This window comes from Paroedura picta, chromosome 2 (genome assembly GCF_049243985.1).
Source record: "Paroedura picta isolate Pp20150507F chromosome 2, Ppicta_v3.0, whole genome shotgun sequence".
Classification (NCBI taxonomy): domain Eukaryota; kingdom Metazoa; phylum Chordata; class Lepidosauria; order Squamata; family Gekkonidae; genus Paroedura; species Paroedura picta.
In genome coordinates, this window is record NC_135370.1 from 62,312,571 (window position 1) to 62,335,383 (window position 22,813).

The 22,813-nt window shown below is 43.0% G+C and overlaps 1 protein-coding gene across 1 annotated transcript in view; it reads right to left on the reverse strand.

Moving 5' to 3' along the window:
* Nucleotides 1-795: 795 nt before the first annotated feature.
* PARP14 (poly(ADP-ribose) polymerase family member 14) overlaps nt 796-22,813 on the reverse strand; it is a 37,886-nt gene continuing 15,868 nt past the window's right edge. The window contains exons 8-17 of the mRNA XM_077320337.1: nt 18,952-19,173; nt 18,405-18,480; nt 17,794-17,943; nt 15,963-16,025; nt 12,115-12,282; nt 8,181-8,387; nt 7,487-8,095; nt 6,303-6,442; nt 3,790-3,964; nt 796-1,903 (exon numbers count right to left, since the gene is read on the reverse strand). Coding sequence (XP_077176452.1) covers nt 1,617-1,903; nt 3,790-3,964; nt 6,303-6,442; nt 7,487-8,095; nt 8,181-8,387; nt 12,115-12,282; nt 15,963-16,025; nt 17,794-17,943; nt 18,405-18,480; nt 18,952-19,173 — 2,097 coding nt within the window. The 3' untranslated portion in view covers nt 796-1,616. The remainder of the gene's footprint in view (nt 1,904-3,789; nt 3,965-6,302; nt 6,443-7,486; nt 8,096-8,180; nt 8,388-12,114; nt 12,283-15,962; nt 16,026-17,793; nt 17,944-18,404; nt 18,481-18,951; nt 19,174-22,813) is intronic.

A 22,813-nucleotide genomic window follows, 5' to 3' on the forward strand; every position in this document is an offset into this window, starting at 1 on the left:
CCATTGATTTGTCATTGTTATGAGTTAAAATTTCCATGAAAATAAAATGTTCCTTATGTTCATTGTTGTGGCATGTCTGTATCTTATTTTGAAGGGATGTTTAAACATTACCATAGCGATCAGAGAGCGTTAGGGCAGTGGTTGAGAGTAGAGGAGTAAACTACCCCCCCACCGGGCCTCAGTAAAAGGCGCTGAGTGGTCCCCAGCGTTGAGTGGTCCCCGGTGATAAACAGTTTGGGGACCACTGACTTAACACATATCAGCAAAATGGATGAAATGGAAAGATAGGGAATGCCCACCTATCTCCTTGAATGGTGATTATTCCACTCAATCAGGCTTTCTCAACAGGGGTTTCTCGAACGCCTGGGAGTTTATGTCCAAGGATGGGCATGGAGGTGGTGGGGAGGGGACCCAGGTGGGCATGGACACAGCTATGTTTCCCAACTATATTCTGCATGATACTGCCACTTCTGAGGTTTCTCATAGCCTGAAGAATGTTTCAGAGGTTTCTCAATGGTAAAAAAGCTGAGAAAGGCAGCATTACATGGATGACAATTTATCCATTTCAAGCGAATTTTCAGCTGGGATTTGGCATAAGAATTTTCAATTTATCCCTGTGCTGCAATTTTAACAACGCTATACAATCATGGCTATACAATCTTCACATTGTTCCCTCTAGTCATACTTGCTAGTATGTCCCTTTCACAATTGTCCTGTATCTTTACTTCTAAACATGAATAAAAATGAAGACAAAAGTACCCTTTCAAAGTTGAGTTCCCATGATATAAATGACTTTGAGACTGGACTTATTGAAAGCATTTATTGATTTTAATTCAGGTATTTGAATCATGGCAGTGTCACATAATAAATCGGTGGGGGGAATTTTAGGTACATGATCTTATGATGAAATGGCAGGAAAAATGTATCACTATATGCCAGTGGTTCTCAACCTGGGGGTCAGGAGCCATTTGGGGGTTGAACAACCCTTTCACAGGGGCCATGGCAGGGCAAGCAGCTTGGCCGGGGGGGGGGGGCACCATCCACACAACCATATTGTTTTTCTCATTAAAAATTGCCTCACAAAAAAACAATAAGCTATGATGGCAATAGGCTCATGAAGGAATAAATAAGGGGGTACAAGATAATTGTCCAGAAACAGAAATGGGAGTCTAATGGATGGCAGGCCTTGGTGGCTTTAACATCTACTGGACCTTTTTCAGCCAAGTAGGGCAAACAGCATAAGCAAAAGAGGTAGAACTACACATTATACCTAAGTCTGATCTTCAGTGTGTGTGTGTACACTGTAGTGTAAGTATTTAACCCTTTCCTTGTCACTGGGTCTTCAAGTGGAGCAGCCATTTCCCTATGTACTTCCTTCATAAGCAGTGCACACTGTCCCATCCTGATTTAATTTCAGCATCTAGTCCTGATACTTGGCAGAGCGCCATGTTAACAGCTGACTCCTTCCCCAAATCTCAATATCAGATTTCTGTAGGATCACAGTCAATATTATTTGGACTGTTCTGTTAAAAATCATTTTTATGAAGATATCTGCATTCAAATTACGTTAAAAGTTTCTAGGAAAGGATAAGGAAACTCTTCGAGTGAAAGGTAGCTCAATTTCTGAAAGTAATCAGATGCTCAGGATAAGTCTGAGCATCATGAAATATGACAAATACGGATGGATTAGTCATATTATTAGTTACGCTGTCATACAAGTCGACTCCCCCAGCAGTTTTTGGTGGTGGAGTAACGTAGTTTGCTTGTCCAACGATAAACTCTCCCGTGAGGACCCGAGCAAGATACATAAATTTCCTTCCATTGGCATCTGGTGTTGAATATGTATCATGTGCAGAATAGCTGGCATCCACAGCAAAATAGGTGCCCTTTCCAATCACTGCAGCTGAAACGGAGAAAAAGATGAATTTTCTCAGAAGAACACTAATCCCATGTTTGGGATCTGGAAAATGAGCCAAATGCCATGTGACACAAGAAATATGGATTACAGACTCTTTGAGTGGATATCTGATTAACTAACAATGATGGTGCCAATCCTATCAGTTTGCTCAGCGACAGCAGAAGTCATCCTCCTCCAGTCTTCTTCTTTATTTATTTACGGTCATTTAGACCAAAATTTTATATGTCCTACTATACAATAGCAGTTTGTAAAAGGGAGGGTAATACATTAAAAGGTTAAAAATGCATCAACAATAAAACTTAAAACTTCTCCACCATAAAAGCCAACATTTAGAAGCATTAACTGCCGTTGACTATTTTACAAGGATAAAATTAGCCATAAAAGCAATAAAACTAGTAAAGCTGTTAAAATATAAAACAAAAGACAAGATTAAGAGACGTGCGATATCTACTAACCAAAAAACATAAGAAGTTCTGTGGACCTATTATAGCTATACATGAGTGACCCAATCTTTCCTAATTCTTAAAGCTAGCCACGCAAATTTTGCTACTTTGCTACTTAGCAGATTATCTGTATCTGATAGCAATATTTGCAGGCGATGCTTTCTCAGGTTGTGAGGGCATTCTATAAGCATTGGTACTAATGCACCTGTGCGAATATGATTATACAGCTTGCACTCAAATAAGATGTGTTCTGTGTTCTCTACTTGACCCTCATTGCAGATACAGAGTCGATCCTTGAGAGGGAGTCCATCAAATTTCCCACTCAAGTAAGCAGAGGGCAGGGCATTGTGACGGAGGAGGGTAAAGGATCTCCTGTGCTCAGGATTTACCACTTTTCTTAGATATTGATTCTGGGTGTTCCTGTTTAGGAGATCTTTCCTAAAAAAGTGGGTCCTGAATATTGTTGAGATCATGTCATAACCCATAGACAAAAACAATTGATATGAGAGACCATGGTAGCACAACATTTTAGTGAGTGCAATTTGCCAAGGTGCAACGAATGTATCACTATTAGACTCGCAAGATTTTGTTGTTGGAAAAGTAGTTTTAGCCAGAATGTAAAGGTAGCTATCCAAAGCCTGGACTGAACGTTGACCATACCTGTCTCAATCCTAACTGCTACGTTTGAGATGTTGTTTGGTATTGCCAGAATTGCCCTCAGAAATTTAGACTGGACCTTTTGTAGACTGCCCAATCTGCCTGTTATACTAATTGGAGCCCTCCTCCAGTCTAAGAAGCCTTCTTGAAACTTGACTGGCTCTCCTTCTGGTAGAAAACCTCAAAGTAGTAGGTCACAGGCCAATAGTATATAACAGTGTCACACTCTGAAGTGCTTCACTCTCATTATCCTTCAGGAGTTGGATCTATCAAAGATTTCCACAGATGAATCACATTCATGGAACATGTGATTCTCATCTTCCCCTTCCAACTGCATCTCCAAATGTCTCCCCAATATGCTGCTTTGGGAGGACAGGAGACCCTCCTCACAGGAGACCCTCACAGCGGGTAGACCAAGGTCTGCAGCAGGGGGAATTGGTAAAAATCCTTTGAGGGATCCAAACTGTTGTAATTTATTAAACTATATTTTTGGCTTGAGGTGACCAAGCCTGCCTATTCACAGGGCAATTTATGAAGAAGGGCATAAGTATGCAAGCCCTTACACTGCCCTTTTAAAAGTAAAGCTACCCATACCTGAAGAGGCTCCTAATTTTCCAATTTTAAAAATCCCATTAATTATATATATATATATATACACACACACACACACACACACACATATACATGGGTCAGCCAATATATTGTGTTCCTTTCCATTCCTGCAAATAATATCTCCTAGAATAAATTACCTGGTTTCAGATATGGACTTACCATTCTTTCCAGCATAGCTGCGATTAAATCCAGTATGGTTAATTAGGGTTACTGTTGAACTGGGAGTCCCATGGAAGAGAAGCTTTTCATTGTTCCCGTGGCCGTTCTTATTATCCATTGCTTCCTTTCTGACTTGGTAGAATTGCCAAAGGAAAGGATTTTGAATCCTTTCAATCTACAAAAGTTGTGAACAGAACATCAGTATTGAAGATTTTTACCATTTCCAAAAGCAAAACAGAATCAAGGCTCAACATACCCCTTCCAACATAGATTGCGTATGACTGAAGGTGGGTATGACACCAACCAATGAGGATATGATACAAACTCACATCCATGAGGCCTGCAGCTCTGAGACTTTATAGGGCTTTTCCCCCACAATGTTTTGACGCCCTACCCCCCCTGAACTTCAAGGGAGAAGTGTTGGCAGACTTACATGTGGAGAAACTATGCCTCTAACCCAAACAGAAGTCATGTTTGTCAGTTATGGTTATCTTCACCTTACACTGTGAGAATTTATTGAGAAAAGACATCTGAGACTCAGAAGCCAATTAGCTTCAATAACTCTGGAATAAATCCTCTCAATTGTAGCTGGAGACTCCCAAAAGACATGGGGCCATTTCGCACGGGGATCTTTGTTGCAAATTGGTCACTGAATGAAAAATCGCCATTTAAAATAGTGGAATTCGTCGTTTTGCATACCTGGCTTTGTAGTGGAATCAGTTGCGTTTTTTAGCGTTTCCCACAGGCTTCCGGTCTCGGCAGAAATCGCTAGAAAGGAAGCGCTATTGCCAAGCTCGTCCCGCCCCTGGCCGTCATGCAGCCAATGGGCAGCCGTTAGCATGCTCCCAAACAGCCCCTTTCCCTTTAAGAAAGGTTTTTAAAAAAAAAAACACACCCATTGTAACGAATCTGAGTAGATTCGTTGCAATGGAGAGACCCATCCAGCTGCCTGGGGTGTTTGAGCTGTAGTTTGATTGTTTGATCGTTAAGACGCTGGCTCCGTTTGATTGTTGGATCGTTAACACGCTGGCTCCGAGTGAAAAAAAAAAAATCCCCCCCCCCTCTCACGGCCCGATTTTCGGCTGAATGGAATGTGTGAAACTGAAGGTCACTTAGTGACTGAAGGGGAGGGACTGAAGCTGGGGAAGCCTCTGTTTGAGCTGTCATTTGATCGTGGCCATGGAGTGGAAAAAAAAAATCCCCCCTCCCCCCCCCCCACGGGCGCGATTTTCAGCCGAAACAGTGTGAAAAATAAAGGGAAAATACATCAGCAAACGGGCTTCTGCGGGCTTCTTGTGCTTAGTGACTAAACTGCTCTGAGGAGGGACTGCAGCCTGGGAAGCCTCACTGGCTAAACCGAGGCTCGCCGGTGCATTGATCTCCACTCGCTCGGGGGAAAAAAAATGGCGATCGCTTCGCCGGAAGTTTGGAGGAGAGAGCCAGGGGGAGGGACTTTGAAGAACCCACAACAATGGTAACGCACAGGTCTTTATCGCTATTGTTGCAGATTGGTTGCAGGAGTGTATCGCTATCCGGAGGGTGAATCCACTTTTCTGGATTCCCCTGAAAGCGCCACAACGAAGCGCTTTTTGCTGATTGGTTTCAGGATTGTTGCAGATTGTCTACGACGTCGTGGGTTATGGCAAATTAGTAGCGTTTCCAATTAGCAACCATTGTGCTATTTTGAAGCCGTGCGAAATGGCCCATGATCTTTTCCTTCGGCAGCAATACAGCAACAAAGGGTGGGGGCACAGACAAGTTTCCAGCTCCAGTGCACAGCGCCCTCTGGGGGCTTTTGGCTATAAAGACCTATCCAATGGTAGACCTGCTTGTGTGCAGTCCCTGTGTGACACTGCACAGAATGTGGATGCATGTATTCTATGAGATTTCACAATTTCCCTATTAGAATATAAGATGAGTCTGAAAAGCAGTGCGGTTCATATTCAGAAGAGGTGGTTGGTGGAGGGGGCACTTAGCCTTTGCTTTCGCCCTTCTCATATTATACTCTGACACCAGAAACAGGGCCAGCTGAGATAAACCAACCTGAGAGGAAGGCTGATGGGTGGCCACCCAAATACCCCCCAGAATTATTGGCCAGATGTCTGCAGGCTTTTTTGAGATGGCTCCAGCAGAGCTGTCTGAAACACAACCACTTGAAGACTGAGGTCCTATGGCTGGGGAAGAAAGGGCCAGAAGAGAAAGTGCATCTCCCCTGCCTTGATGGCGTATCTGAAGGATGGCCTCTCCTGTTCCCCAAAAGACATTATGCTCTGCAAACACCAATCTGCTAGTGATCCCTAGCCCCAGGGACATGTGCCTGGTCTTGACCACAGCCAGGGCCCAAATCATTATTTTCTTTCCTCAGCTGCACATGCTTAGGAGTGGAGTCTGCCGCCACTGACCAGCTGCTGCATCTCATGTAAGAATTCATAACAGAGGTTCCCAACTGCCCTGTGGAAATGTATGAGCTGCACCCTCAGCCTGTAAAGCTCATTTGCTCTGTCAAAGTTCACCTTTTCTATTTTTTTATGACAGGTAGCCCGGAATCTTTTTTCAACGTCTTGATATTCTTGTGATGAAGTTTGCAACAGAACATTTTTCACGTGGGACCCTTTCATATCCTCCCAATGGTTAGGAAGTCCTAATAGTTTACCTGCAAAACAGATAATGTTTGTTAGTACTGTTTACAGGAGCCACCAACGTTACGAGAGTTGGGCTTCAGATCCCTGGAGTGTGAAGATTTAGTCAAGGGGGGCATTTTCTGCCGCATCTGCTACATCTACGCATCCTCCATTCTTGTAGCAGTTGGTGCTGCCAGCCTTCCAAGCATCCTTGGGTCCTCCCAACCCCTGTGCTTGGCACCAGCACTTTCACTATGACAAAGGTATTGTAGAAAACAGCAATGGAAACAGCCCAGTGGGAACTACAGTTAAGAAGCAACCCACCTCCACTGACAGCACTACCCAAAAGCTCTTGAAAGAGTATTTTATGAACTGACCAAATAACAATTATGTGACTACTCCACCAGCATACTGTGTTCTACCCAGATCCATTTAACCAGCACGCCCACCCTCCTACTTTGTTGAACTGTCATTGTTAAAATGTGAAAGGATTTTTAGTGCAGATCCTGAAAGAATGCAGATCCTGAGTGCAGAGTGCAGATCCTGAAAGAATGTTGATAACATAGATCTAATTAAAAACAAAAACCAAACAGCTCATGTAGCTAAGAAGTTCTGGGCAAGGTCATGAATGTGGGAATCATTTCAAATGGGTTTGTGCAGAAAGGCTTCCCAGTGAATTTTCTTAATACCACTTCACTCTGAAAGCCCTCTAACACAGGGGTAATCAACCTGTGGTCCTCCAGGTGTTCATCGACTACAATTCCCGCTGGCAGGGGCTTATGGGAATTGTAGTCCATGGACATCTGGAGGACCACAGGTTCACTACCCCTGCTCTAACAGAATTCTAGGATTAGTTAAAATAGGCTTTGGGGCAATTGGTAGGACTCTACAAGCTGACTTGAGCATCACCACCTTCTTTTTTTTCTTAAGGAAGACTAGAATTTTCACCCTCCCTAATTTAAGCTGTTGTTGGATATAAGCAGAACTGTTTTGGGGATTAAGGAGCTGCTTTGGTGATGCTGCAGCCAACAAGTAACAGGAGTGCAGGCATCAATCAATGCTGACAGTCTCAGTACCTTCCTCCTTTGCCATGCGCTTGACCCTTATGCTTCTTCCCTTGTTGTCTGTAGCAGTCGTGTTCTTTACATCGACGTTGTAGTCGTTTCCTTGAATGTTGACCTTCACTGATGGATTATTGTTAATTTTAGCATCTTCTAAATGGAGATTGTCTAGCAAACCAAAAGGTAGGAATTTTTCCCCGTTTAACGAATACTGCCATTCAACCAGGTTTTGAGCAAGTTTTGCCTTGGATTGCTCTTCCTGATCATCCTTCATTCTTTGGATCAGAGCCTGAATCTCCTTGAAGGCCTTCAGGACATCCCGGGGGATGCCAGACACTGTAATCACAGGAGGGGACTGCTTTCTATCCAGGGAAATGGCAATGTGTAGTCTTCTCTGAAGGTCATTCAACTGTTTAATTGCTGCTTCATCAAACATATCAATTAATACATCAGAGATATGCTGTTCGGCCTGCTCCTGCAGAATCAGCTGTTTTAACCAAGCCTCGGTGTCTTCAACCTTTTTTTTGTGTTCACCACAAATTTCAAACACTGCAACTTCTGATTTCTTTTCCAAAACTAACAAACGTTTCTTTGGGACAGGCCTTTTTTTACCAGTGATATATGCTGCAAAAAGAGACAGCCTGTAAATATAGCACCAAAATTTTTAATGAAATGTTGTTAGAACTCTAAAAAAAATAACTGAACTTACTTTTAAATCTAGAAATCAGGGATTCTGAGGAGGGCAATGCAGAACCTTCTTTGTTTTTCATACAGGCATAAAATGCATTTTGCATAACTGGCTGAAAAATGACTATTTTAACAACCTTTAAGTGCTGGGGTGATTTCTTGCCTGCAAAATCTGCAATTGCCTTGATCATTTCATCAGCTACTTTCTCTGCACTCTTACCACCCTGACCTGTAACAAGAAGAAAAATGTATTTAATACATTATATATACAATGGATGCCAACTGGCTCATTCCTTAAGGACACACAAACACTCCCATTTTCAGAATCCTCCAGACTCAGATTTAAAATGAATCAGAACAAAGTTTGAGTCCAGTGGCCCTTTTAAGGTCAAGAAAGTCTTATCAGCTTTCAGGTGCTTCTATCTTGAAAACACTTTTGTTGGGCTTCAAGGTGCCACTGGACTCAAACTTTATTTTACTGCTCCAGACCAACACTGCTCCACTCGTGAATGTATCTACCTCAAAGAGCCAGTTTGGTGTAGTGGTTAGGAGTGCGGACTTCTAATCTGGCATGCCAGGTTCGATTCTGCACTCCCCCATATGCAGCCAGTTGAGTGGCGTTGGGCTCGCCACGACACTGATAAAACTGTTCTGACTGAGCAGTGATATCAGGGCTCTCTCAGCCTCACCCACCTCACAGGGTGTCTGTTGTGGGGAGAGGATAGGGATGGCAATTGTAAGCCGCTTTGAACCTCCTTCAGGTAGAGAAAAGCGGCATATAAGAACCAACTCTTCTTCTTCAAAGTTTCATTTTAAGTTGGCATTCAGATCTGAATTGCAAAAATGTAAGGACAGATGCCATTAAGAGTTTTTATTAAGATGAATCTACGAACAATCAGCATTTATCAAATTATGACCTGATTTTGGTAAGACAATGCCAAAAAATTGTTTCAAAAATTATAGTGAAATGCAGGACACACATACACAACTAAGCATGTTGGGTGATTGCTGGCTGCAGTATCAGATGAGAAAAAACTGGAGGGCTAGAATAATTAGAGAAAGCTCTGATATAAAATCTAGATCTGTCAGTTTTATGTTTGGTCTTTCTTTCACCAATCCAATGCAGCCTAGCTTACCTATTTTTTATGGCCTCCGCTGTGGAAAGTGGAAGGGATTCAAGGGTCTCAATCATAGGATCATAGAATTGGAAGGGACCTCCAGGGTCATCTAGTTCAAACCCCTGCACAATGCAGGAACTCACAGCTATCTGTCCACCAACAGTGACCCTAAATTCATGCCCAAGTGACTTCCCTCACACATACCAAAATTCTCCATAATCCAGCATGGCCACTAGGTGGCACTAACGCGCATGCGCAGAGCTGCTGCGCGTGCACGTTTTCGCCAGCAGGGTGCGCAAACACGCATGTGCGGCAGCTCTGTGCGTGCACGTGCGCATTTGCGTCACTGGCGTTCCGGCAGCCATGCCTGCCTCTTCCCCCCCTCTCACTGCGGGAAGGCAGGCGCGGCCGCTGGTACCGGGCCACTGACCGGGGGTTGTGGACCCCTGGCCTGGAGGGAATTCACCTACCATTCCACAGTGGTGATCATCAATTCCCTGGGTATACAAGGAAGGGTCACTAGAGACAAACACATCCCTTCCTGCCCACCCACTCACAATCTGCCTAAGTTCATAAAATCAGCATTTCTGTCAGATAACTATCTAGCCTCTTCTTTAAGACTTCTAAAGAAGAACCCACCACCTCCCAAGGAACCCTGTTCCACTGAGGAACCGCTCTAATTGTCAGGAATTTCTTTTGGATGCTTAGCCAAAAGTTCTTTTGAATTATTTTCAACCCAGTGGTTCTGGTCTGACCCTCTGGGGGAACAGAAAACAACTCTGCTCCATCTTCTATATTCAAATGAGTAGCCGTGTTGGTCTGAAGTAGCACAATAAAATCAGAGTCCAGTAGCACCTGGACCAACAAAGTCCAACAAAGATTTATTCAAGGTGTGAGCTTTCGAGTGCAAGCACCCTTCGTCAGACTATGATCTTCTTACATCAGTGGTCTGCAACCTTTTCCAGGCTGCGGACCGGCGGTGGCGGGGAGGGCGATCGCCCGGCCGTGCATGCCACGCATGCACGGCACTCCCGCGCAAACGTGCATGCACGGCCCAGCCCGGCCCTGCGGAGGCAGAGAGCTGCGGCCCAGTGCCAGGGCCTTCGCAGCCCGGCACCGGGCCACAGCCCGGTGGTTGGGGACCACCGTCTTACATAACAGGGATATATCGCAAAAATCAGTTCTGTTACATCTGTGTCACAACCAGATACAGCCAATGATAATCCTTTGTCAAAACAGCCAATGAATCCCCTAGAATTCAGTGTACTTTACAGAGAGAAACCAAAGTGTTGCTGGTAGAGAGATCAAAGGCTATCACCTCTCCATAAGTTGCTTGCTCCATACAACTGTGAGACATTCCTCCCAGAGAATTGCTGGTCACTTCCCAAGGACAGGGAGTCAAACTCAAAATTCCATTACAATGCCATGTCTTACAGTCATATTATCTTAACACAGCCCACGACGCCGCAGGCGCTGCGGACTAAATAAAGCCGTAAGGGCTTAGTGGGAAGAGTTAGGGTGGGCTCTGTCCGGGATGAGGAAGGGTGCCGATTGGCTCCTTCCTCCGGACAGACCATCGGCCGGGCCAATCCCCGCCCTGCCGACAAGGGAGCAACTGCGAGTGATATGACAGCCCTTCAAGTATTTAAAGTTGGTTATCATATCACCTCTTAGTTGTCTTCTCTCCAGGCTAAACAGACCAAGCTCCCTCAACCTTTCTTCATACAACTCAGTCCCTAAAAACCTCACCATCCTCGTAGCCCTCCTCTGGACACGTTCCAGTTTCTGTACATCTTTCTTCAGTTGTGATGCCCAAAACTGGACACAGTACTCCAAAGTGAGATCTTACCAGAGCGGAGTAAAACAGTAACATCCCCTCACATGATCTGGACACTATACTTCTTTTAATACAGCCCAAAATCCCATTTGCCTTTTTAGATCCCAAATCACACTGCTAACTCATGTTCAGTGTCTGGTTGGCTAAGACCCCCAAATCCTTTTCACACATATTACTACCAAGACAAGTCTTGCCCATCCTATAGTGATGCATATGATTTTTCCTATCAAACTGAAGAACTTTACATTTATCACTATCGAAATTCATTTTATTGATTTTAGCCCAATTTCTAGCCTGTAAATATCATCTTGTATTCTGATTCTGTCTTCTGGTGTGTTTGCTGCCCCTCCCAGTAGAGTTGTAATCTGCAAATTTAATAAGCACCCCTTCATTTATAAATATGTTAACCAACACAGGGCCCAGGACAGATCCCGGAGGCACTCCACTCAACACTCCTCTCCAAGAAGATGACAAACCATTTACAAGAACACTTTGGATGTGATCTGTCAACCAGTTCTCAAGCCACCTAACAGTAATAGGATCTATATCGCATTTTACCAACTTGTCAATAACAATATAATGTGGAACCTTAACAAAATCCTTACTAAATTCAATGTAAACTATGTCCACACCATTCCCCTGATCTAGTAAGGTAGTGACTTTCGCAAAAAAAAAGATAAGGTTAGTCTGACATGACTTGTTCTTGAGAAAGCCATGCCAATTCTTAGTAATTACAGCCATCAGCTCTAGCTGCTCAAGGACTGACTGTTTCATTATTTGTTCTAAAATTTTGCCAGCTATAGATGTCAAGTATATCCTCATTTTTCTCCCTCCTGAATATGGAGACAACATTTGCCCACCTCCAATCTTCTGGCACTTCACCTGTTCTCCAAGAGTTTCAGAGAAACACCGTTTTGGTTGTCTTCCCATAGAAGCACATCAAACTCCTTTGAATACAGTCTTCTGGACAGCAGCAGTTGCTCCCAGGAGAAAATACAAACCTGTTCCAATTGCAGGGAAGGCAACAGATGTGTACTTCTTCAGTTCACACTCCTGGAGCACTTTAGAGACCTGAGCTTTGATGTCAGAATCAGGGATAAGGTGGATAATATTCCTACAGATCAGATTGCCACTTTGGGTGGTTATAAATCCATTGTTAGGCTGTAAAGCTAAAAAAATAAGAGAAATAACATTCTGTAAATCCACTATGTACCAATCTGAGTACAAATTCTCAGCTGTAGGCACTAACATGAAAGTGTGACCTGGATCCATGATAGCCCAGGCTTGTCCGATCTCATAAGATCTCAGTAGCTAAGCAAGGCTGGCTCTGACCTGTATTTGGATGGGAGAGGAACTCTAGGGTCATGACACAGAAGCATCAATGGGAAACCACCTCTGAACATCTCTTGCCTTGAACATTCCATGGGGTTGCTATAAGTTAGCTATGACTTGACAGCAAAATTTTAAAAAAGCCCCTCAAAAAAATAGAGAATGAAATTGGTCCTGGCAGATAATACATCACAGATAATTAGGGTTTCAAACATATGGTCAGCAGACCAATAATTTCTTGTCTGCCTCAAATGCCAAGTATAAAAACAAAATAACTTGGGAAAGCACATTGAAGCACGTTTCCTCACTTCATGCCATATGGGGAAGACAGATCCTGCCCTTGCCAAAGTTCTCTAGCATATCTCCAGCATATCAAAGAGGGGTCAGCGTATTTTTTTTACCTTTTTCTTTCTCTCTATGATAAATATTCGGGAAAGAGAAGAGCAGCAAAATAGAGACCAGCTAGCCTCCCCCTCCCCTAGAAAACAGGGGCGGAATGGTCTGGTTTCTCTCCCTCTCACTTACATGAACATCTATCCTGGACTGTAAAATTAATGTTTGAAATAAAATAGTACATACTTAAAATGCAATACATTTGTTGACTTACATGGAAAATTAGCAACTACATCTATTGTAAAAAAAATCATTCTGATTAAAAAAAACAGAACTTAATGTCTAACAATCCAGTTCTGCTTATTCCTGTTCTAGTAGCTTTTGACTTTTTGCATCTCATTCTTAAGACCAATTTCCTAAGTTTCTAATGGTTGATAATAAAGTTAACTGTTGCTCTCGTCCTCACCCTTGAAAGAAAGAAATGGAAAATATTTTTAAATTTATATGGAGGAGTAGATGGAAACTTTAGAGTTAGTGTCTACAACTTTGAATACAATAGTTTTGACAAAGGCAATGTTGTTTCTAAACAAGAAGTTCCTGTCCCCTTATAATTTAGCACTTCAAGGCCCATCTTTTTTAAAATGAAAAGATTCCATACTACATGAACAATATCAATTTAACATTGCATACAAAACCACAAATAAAACCTAATTTATATTATTATTGTTGTTGTTGTTGTTGTTGTTGTTGTTATATGTAATTTCTTACCCGCCTCCCCCCGAAGGCTCAAGGCGGGTTACAACATATATAAAACCCCCAAACAACCCTTAAACAACCCGATCGAGCTGCGGGCCCTGCGGGATTTGTCAGCTTTCCGAAGGGCCTGTAAAATGGAGCTCTTATGGTTGAGGCTGGGGTCAGCGAATCAGGGACATGGCCCCCCCCCAGGAGGGGATGTCAGGGACATCTTCTTGTATTGATGGGGGGAGGGGAGGGAGAGGGATGGGATTCTTTTCTTTTTTGCTGCCATGTTGATATTTTTTAATGTCTTTTAATGGGGATTTTAACGGGATTGAGACTATTGTGACCTGCCTAAAGGGAGAGGCGAGAAATAAATATAATAATAATAAACCAATAATAAACCAATAATAAACCAATATCAAATACAATATAAAATAATACACAATAATGTGTGGGGGGGAAATGAAAGCTAGCCATGAAAATCAAGATATATATATATATAAACCTTTGTTGGGAACATAAGTCCCAATGGGTAAGACTAGGGCCATAGAGCCCAGCATCCTGTCTCACATAGTCCATGTTCCCCACAGGCTATAATGGGAAATCTATCTGGGGATATGCAGGGGTCTGAGTTGTTTTGTGTGTGAGAGGTAGAGGCACCAAAATTTCCATGTATCTTTTTGTGCCTCTACTCAAAAGACCCCCCTCCTCCCCCCAAGTTTCAAAATGTTTGGACCATCGGGTCAAATTCTACTGGCCACCAAAGAAAGCATCCCCATCCTCCATTATTGATAATGGAGGGGAAAAAACAGCAAAAAAGCAGGCACTTATGTCAAACCAAAATTTTTCCTAAGTAGAAACTGAAGGGGGGGAGCATTTCTGCAGCTCCAGTGCGACTGTGGCAATGCCAGATAAACAGATCCCGGGGGGGGGGGGCAAGCCTAGTATAGCCAAGTGTCCAGCAGAACCAATGCCACTGTGGCAATGCCAGCTCAACAAATCCAAGGAGGGTAAGGGGGGGGGGGTTGCAAGCCCTGCACAGCCAGTGAATGTACAGAATGCCAAGCTGAAGCAGTGCATGTACAGAGTGCCCCAAGGTGTCTCCAACATCCATTGTTTTCAATACACACAGTATTCCAAATGAAGCTGAATGCCCTATGACTTCCACAGTGAACACAGACAAAAATAATTCATTTAGATGCTATGTCACTTCCCCGTCTGACTTCAGTAATCTCTTTGTTCTTTTGTCATCCATAGGCCCAGCTGCCTCTCTGGCCTGTTTTCTCATCTGGATACATTTAAAGAGATGCTTATTATTCATCTTGATGCAAAATTTAAGCAATCCAATTTAATGCTGTATTATTTTAAAATGTTTAATTTTAGTGGATTACTGTGACTAATATTGTGAATTTTATAAGGATTTATTATTATTATATGAAACTAGATCTAATGCCCATTTCACTTTGTAATGAAATGGGCCCTAGATGGCCTGAGAGCAGGCCCACCCCCCACCCCCCACCCGAGGCTCTATTGAGCCTTCTCCCGGCTGGCGGAGCAGCCTCGCCGCATCTGCGACGCGGCGAGGCCGCTCCGCCGGCCAGGAGAAGGCTGCAAGGGCCACCCCCCACCCGAGGTTCTCCCGAGCCTTCTCCCGGCTGGGAGAAGGCGGCGCGGCTCACCCCTTACCCGTGGCTGTCTGGGCGGGTGAAGCAGCCAATGGGGAGCCGCCCGATTGGCTGCTTGGGGCGGGATGGACACTCGGAGTGGCCAATCAGGAGCCGCTTTGCGGCTCCTGATTGGCCCCTCCGAGTTTTTATCCCGGACAGGGCCCACCCTAACTCCTCCCACAGTGCCCTTACTGTTTTATTCAGTCCGTGGCACTCCGCGCCACGGGGATGTTTAAAGATGTGTAATCTGTCTTGAGTTTCCACAGACAGGGTGGAATATAAATTCTATAGTAAATAAATACATAAAATTTATTCCATTAAAGCTAAAATTTTGGTCTGATGTTAACACTGATATTTAACAGTATATCATATTTTAAAAAAAATATTCCTGGGTCTTCCCAAATTCCTCAAATTCTGTCATTCAGTTAAAACTATCCTGTTGTTGGATTTTTTAGGCAGGAAACTCTTCAACTTTCAGTATTCAGGCGTTATATGACCTTTACTTGTTTTGGCAACAGAGTAAAATTATATTAAAGTAATATCACATAGCAGATTATTGTAGTCCATATCCAGATAACTGGTATTTATTGACTTATGATTTTCACAGAAGATAGTTTTCCTGCAGGAAAATTAGTTTCACTGAATTGCTAATAGCAGATTTATTGAGTCATTGTTTTATATTTATATCACTGTTAAACGTTTCTTCACGTGAAGCACCTTGAGCAGATATTTACAGAGATATGCCATAAGCGTGCTAGTTAAATAATATAATTACATACCAAGAAATGCACATTCATTTTCCACTTGAGGCCCAGCACCTTCCAAAATGGCCTTGGAAACACCTTCAAATAAATTAGGAGAGAAAAGTATATTCATGTTAAGCTATTCAAACCTCATATCCTGTGCTGAAAATATTGATGGGATATTTAAATTTGCAGGGCTGCTTTGTCAGACCACAAGAGTCAAATCAGTTATTACAGTATATGTCCAGCTGAGTGTGAACTACTATAGAAGTTACTCTGGGCCTTGGATATGGTGAATGCAACAGCTGAATTACAGCTCAGCTATGCCAGAGTAGCCTTGGACAAGTCACTTCCTCACAGCCCAATCTATCTCTCAGGGTGGTTGTTTGTGATGATGAAGTGCTGCTACAAAGAATGATAGAAGACAAAAATGTAATGGTAGGTAGAAAATATAGAACTGGAAGAGTTGTTTTTTACACCCTGCTTTTCTCTACCTAAGCAGTCCCAAAGCATCTTTATAATCACCTTCCCTTCCTCTCCCTACACTTTGTGATGTATGTGGGGCTGAGACATTTATGAGAGAAGTATGACAGGCCCAAGGTCATCTAGCAGGCTTCATGAGGAGGAGTGGGGAATCAAACCTGCTCCTACTACACCATGCTGACTACCCAACACGTAAGATATAGTTAGAGAAGACATATCGTCTTTTAGGTTTTGTTGATCAGATCCAAATGCTTCATTAAAGAAACAAGACAGACACTGACGTAAGAAGATGACCCTGAAACGTTTGCTTCCCAGTTGTCATACTAAAGTGGAAGCTCACTAAAGCGGACACACAATGATTGCCGATTGCCTACTCAAGAGAAAGGATTCCGGCTTTACATTTCAATGCTAGTAATCCTCACAATCAAACCAAACTGAATGCTTTATTATTATTGTGAAAGAAGTTTGTTTCTTGCTGCCAAGTATTTGCCTGGAAGGGAAGGTTCACCACTTTGGGGTCAGGAGGCAAATTTCTTCCAGGCCGGACTGGTGAGAGAATCTGGGGGTTTTTTTGGCGGGGGTATCATCTGGGGTCTCTGTGGGTGGGCAGGTAGTTATGAGTTTTCTTCATTCTGCAGGGGGTTGGATTAGATAACCCTGTAGGTTCCTTACAACTCTATGATTTTATGTTCCAATATGCCACTTGAGAAGCCAACTGGAACACTTTCAAAGAATTCCTATTATGCTCTTTTAACCCGTGAACCATATCCATGCAAAAAGCAAGATGGAAAGGTATTCCTTGGACTTTCAGGAGCAAGAGGGCTCCAGAACCATGTCTGCAGCTATTTTATTCTTTCAGAACTGCAAATGATGAAGACTAACAATGAACAGAGACAAACTCCCCATCGCAACTGAGCTTTTTCTTGGAGAATTCTCAGACATGGGGGGGGGGCTTTCCCCACCCCCCAAAGATTTACATATATAAGACTCCTTTTTGGTGCTCCCTGCCTTTTCTTGTATCTGAGATTTCCCAGCTTCAAAATTCAGATCCAACCTAGAATAACCATGATATAAAACAAAGAAGAAACACAAAGAATAGCATTTTTAAAACTTCAATGATATGTGCACCAAGGAATGGAATCTATATCTATGCAGATTTGAATATGAACATCCACATCAAATCACTCCCTTAATCTTTGTGTTTTAATTCACTTTGCTTTGAAAAGACCTGCAAGGTGATAAAAGCACCAATTGGCAATGTTCAAATTCCTCCAGTGTAGACATTTATCTCGCTAAGTCTCACAAACACAAACATTCTGCATATCAAAATGAGAGTCCTCAATGTTAATTCAAGTCAACAGAAAAGGTTATTTATTTTAAATACCTGCTTTGGAATTAAAATGTTCATTTGATATATTTACGATAACATCTGTATTCTCCTTTGTTATATCTCCTGTGGCAACCTGGAATGTAAGCATTCCAATCTGCATTTCATGAATTCCCAAAACGGGAGTTGAAATGAATCCAAAGAAACCTGTACATGAAACGAGAAATTGTATGATCTAGCAAAAGCATCAAGTACTTAACAAAAAACACAAACGTTTGGTGCCTGGATTATTATTATTTATTTCATGAGTTTGGCTGATTCATGGCAGTTGTACAAACATAGCACATGGTGTATACTTAAATTGTATTTAGCAACCCTATCTACCTAAAGTCTCATCATTTTATCTGCTCTGATCTTGTATACATTACGTGGTAGAATGTCACAGACCAACTTCTACCTTTTTACATTTCATTGTTTTTGAATGCCATGGTTTCCAAACTTTTTTCTCTACATGTACACATCTGCCAACAGAGCATTTGATGAGTGGCCTCTATTCCATGAAAATTCACATATTCTTTGCCTGCTACAACAGACTAACATATGGAAATGACAATCTAGAAGGTTAAAAAGGCATTAAAATTGGACACCAATTGAACAAATCCACTTGCCTGCACTTTGTTCAGAATTTGTGGGTACAAGCTTGGGATTTTTCTCCATCTTAGATTCAAACACCTCATAAAATGCCTAGAAAGAAAACCAAAATCACTTACAGTAGTTCAGAAATGAAGAAGAATAAACGTCATGAGTTCCTTCTAAGAAGGGCAAGGAAAATTTGACTGACATACTGGCTTGAATCCTCCACAAAGCAAAGTCTGAAGACTTCCTTCAGATCCTTCCTTAATGAATCTTTCTTCAAATTATTCCAGTGGAAGAACCAACTCTATGAGAGGAAGGCTTCAAACATTGTTGAGTGAAGTGGCAGGATACGAACCACTAGGTAAACTTTCTAAGGCGGGGGTAGTCAAACTGTGGCCCTCCAGATGCCCATGGACTACAATTCCCATGAGCATTCACTGGCAGGGGCTCATGGGGACTGTAGTCCATGGACATCTGGAGGGCCGCAGTTTGACTACCCCTGTAATCTAAGGCAATTGTGTCAAACATCCTGCTGATCAGCATTTAAAACAATTTGTAAAAGGAAAGTAGTAACATTACCTTTATGTTATTTTCATCATTTGGATGCAAAAGAATTTGAACTTCCTTAAGGGACTTCAGATTCCTCCTGCGACCGAACTGAAGCACCTCCTCAAACATTAATTTTGCAACTTCAGATTTAGGAAAGCCAAACCCCCCAGTCCCTATTGCTGGGAATGCAACAGAACTTAAAGATAGTGCTTCAGTTTTCTCCAGGCATTCTCTTACGATATCTTGAAGAACCTACACAGTGTAGAGCAGATTTTTAAAAATATGATTAAAGGCCAAATAATATGCTTTTTTCCTCCTTCTTCCCACATTAATAAGTTTGTCTTAGTATCGTGTTAAGGACATGTCCATACAACCTTAGAGATTATGTGCATGGGCAAAAGGGACCACCTCTCCCAATATGTTCACCAGAAAGTTTTGCACTCTGCCAAAACCAACCTGTCGGTAGTCCCTGGCCACAAAGGTTTCCCTGACCTTGTGACCTTGGCCTGGTGAAACAAACTGCATGCTGAAATCAGGGCCCTGACAGAGCTGTCAAAGTTCCACAAGGCCTGCAAAATGGCACTCTTCTGCCAGGCTTATGGCTGAGGCCATGGTTAGTGGGAATGATACAGGCCTCCCTCCTTCCCCCTTAGCTCCCCCTCCCCTCTGTTTAAGATGTTCTCAATCTGGTTAGCATGGCAAATAGTAATTAAGAGGGTGGGGGATGGATATTTGTATTTGTATTATTATTTATTGTAAATGGCCCAAGCCCACTTGCAGGCAGGAGTAGTATAGAAACTGAACAATAAATAAGAAACTCTCTTATTTATTCATTCATTCATTCATTCATTCATTCATTCATTCATTCATTCATTCATTTTCATTCATTTTCATTCATTTATTTATTAGATTTATATACAGCCCTCCCCTGGGGCTCAGGGCAGTTTACATGGAATAGGAGAAAAACAGTACAAATAATATTGGTAAATTGAACAATAGCAATACAGTCATAACAGTAGAACAATATAATAATGGAACAAACATGGTGAGAACACCCATTTAACTGTAACATACTGACGGCCCTGTGGGATGGACATATCAATGGTGGTTTTCATGGTAGGGGGCTCAGGGGCCAATGGAAGGTGACTGAATTCAGGTCAACCTCAACCAGATGCCTGGTGGAAGAGCTCCCTTTTGTAAGCCCTGTAGAATTCTTTAAGCTCCACTAGGGCTCTGATCAGCTCTGGGAGCTCATTCTACCAGGTGGGGGCCAGCTCTGGCCCTGGTTGAGATCAAGTGAGCTTCCTTGGGGCCAGAAATCACCAGGCGGTAGTAGCAGAGAATAAGGCTTTTTGAGGGGTATAGGCAGAGAGGTGATCCCTTAGGTACTGGGCCCAGACTGCGGAAGCTCATAAAGGTGATTACCAGAACCTTCAACTGGAAGCCAGTGCAGTTGTTGGGCCGAATGTGGGAACTTTATGGTATTGCTGTGAGGACCCTGGCCACAGCGTTTTGGACCAGTTTTTGGATCAAGGCCTGCATACAGCGAGTTACAGAAGTCTAGTCTAGGGGTGACAGTTACATGAATCATTGTGGCTAGGTGTTCTGGGGCCAAGTAGGGAGCTAGTAATTTGGCTTGGTGAAGGTGGTAGAATGCTAGCCATGCTACTTGGGCGACCTGAGCCTCCATAGAAAGGGAGACTTTGGAATGGTATCACCTCAGAGCAAAGGTGGGGGAAATCTCATGTAAAGCTATCTTCTGCATAATGAAAAGTAGCACATCAGGGAACGGGTTAGACCAGAATTTTCTTCCTCACATACTCAATTTCTGCATGCCTGGAATAGGTGTTTAGTCAGTACATTTGACTTTTCCCTTCCTACCTGATTGAATGCAGCCCTTGAAAAAAAAATACCAATTATTTATTCTAAACATACAGACTGGCCTTTAGAAGACAAAATATACTGTTTGTGTATATTGTGAAATAAAAGTTCCAGCAACAGGATTCTCGGTTGTTATGTGGAAGCAGCCACATAATGGCCGTACTGGTGGCTGGTGAGTCCGGGCACCAGGCCTACCTGCTGTGCTGCCTCTGCCGTTCACGCTCTCCTGAGGGCAGGGGGTGGCGGCGCAGCAAATGAGGTTCGGCTCTGGGGCTCACCAGCCACCGCTGCTTATTCTCCAAGGCTGCCTGTGCTCTTCTGAGGGCAGGGCAGCCTTGGAGAATGAGCAGCAGCCGGCAAGTTCCAGAGCCAAGCCCCTTTCGCTGCTTCGCCGCCACTTGTCTTCTGAGGCCACCTGCCCTCTATTGAGGATGGGGGCAGCCTCTGAGGACAGCTGGTGGCAGCGCAGCAAATGGGGCTTGGCTCTGGGCCTTGCCAGCTGCCGCCGCTGCTCGTCCTCCAAGGCCACCCGCAGTTTCCTGAGGGCAGGGACAACCTCTGAGGACAGCCAGCAACAGCGCAGTGGTACCTCCTGTTCCCATCCTGTCCAGGGCCATCACTGGCCATTTGGGGAGTGGGCAGGTCGACCTGCCCAAATAAGGTGAAAACCACCCAGGTCCTTTAAAAAACTACCAGCATAATCCCTCTGGGTTATGAGTAACTCTGAACTAGACCTCGGAGCAGGCTTTCACTTCTCCAACAATTTACACTTTTCTGATTCTCTCAGTATTCATGAACATAGGGGTAGTCAAACTGCGGCCCTCCAGATGTCAGTGGACTACAATTCCCATGAGCCCCTGCCAGCATTCGCTGGCAGGGGCTCATGGGAATTGTAGTCCACTGACATCTGGAGGGCCGCAGTTTGACTACCCCTGAACATAGTCCACAGCACTAATCTACACAGATGATTCAATTCAATGTATGACAGATATAAAGCTGTCTTTCCATAAAGAGCAAGGGAACATAAAGGGAAAGATTCTCATCTGCTCTTGTCATATATTTCTATGTTTCCAGTTGCCTTTTAACTTGGATAGACAGAAGACGGAGCATGGTTCACCAATATAGTAGTGAAATACTGCTGGACCAAGTAGCACCTGCTGGTTGAATGGATTCTTGGAAATAATTCAAGACAGAATAAACCATAGGTTCAACAAAGCCATTTTCTAAGCCATTGTGGGTGCCTATAATGATTTGACAGATTAGTTACCTCTTAACTGTTAAATGATATTGAATATACACTTAGACAACATCAATCACATCTCTGAATTACAGAGGTTCTAGAAAAAAGCAACCCACAGGGGAACAGGTTTCAATATGCTATAATATATAGCTGAGCTGGAAATTCCCTCCACCTTCCAGAAAAAAAGCTAAAAATGTTGAGGACATTTCAGTGTTAAAACACTGAAGACATGAGAGAGGCTTATAAAATTGTAAATGGTGATGATAAAGACTGCTTCATCTATTTTCTAATATTAGGAGAAATCAGAGGCACCCCCTGATACAGAAGATAAGCGAATCAATGAAAAGCAAAGACCTTATCTAACCACTTGTGACATTCATTGCCACAGGATGTGGTGGTATCTGCTAGTTTGGAGGACTTTAAAAGGGGATGAGACAAATACATGGAGGATACAATCATCAATGGCCATTTGCTACTTTAATTATTATTTATTCAACTTGTATATTACAGAACGAGTCTTCAATGTACCCAGGCCATATACTTCTGAATGCCAGTTACTGAGGGGCAGAAGCAGGAGACAGCTTTCGTTGCTGTACTCCTGGCTACAGTCCTTAAAAAGATGCCATGATTGGATGGCCTATTGGTCTGATTCAGCAAGAGTTCTAGACAGAAGCATTGGAAGCTGCTCCTGCATGTGCCCCAGACCTGGTCAATGCACATCAATGAAATCACAATGAAATCAACTATTAATTCGCAGTACAAACAAATTTT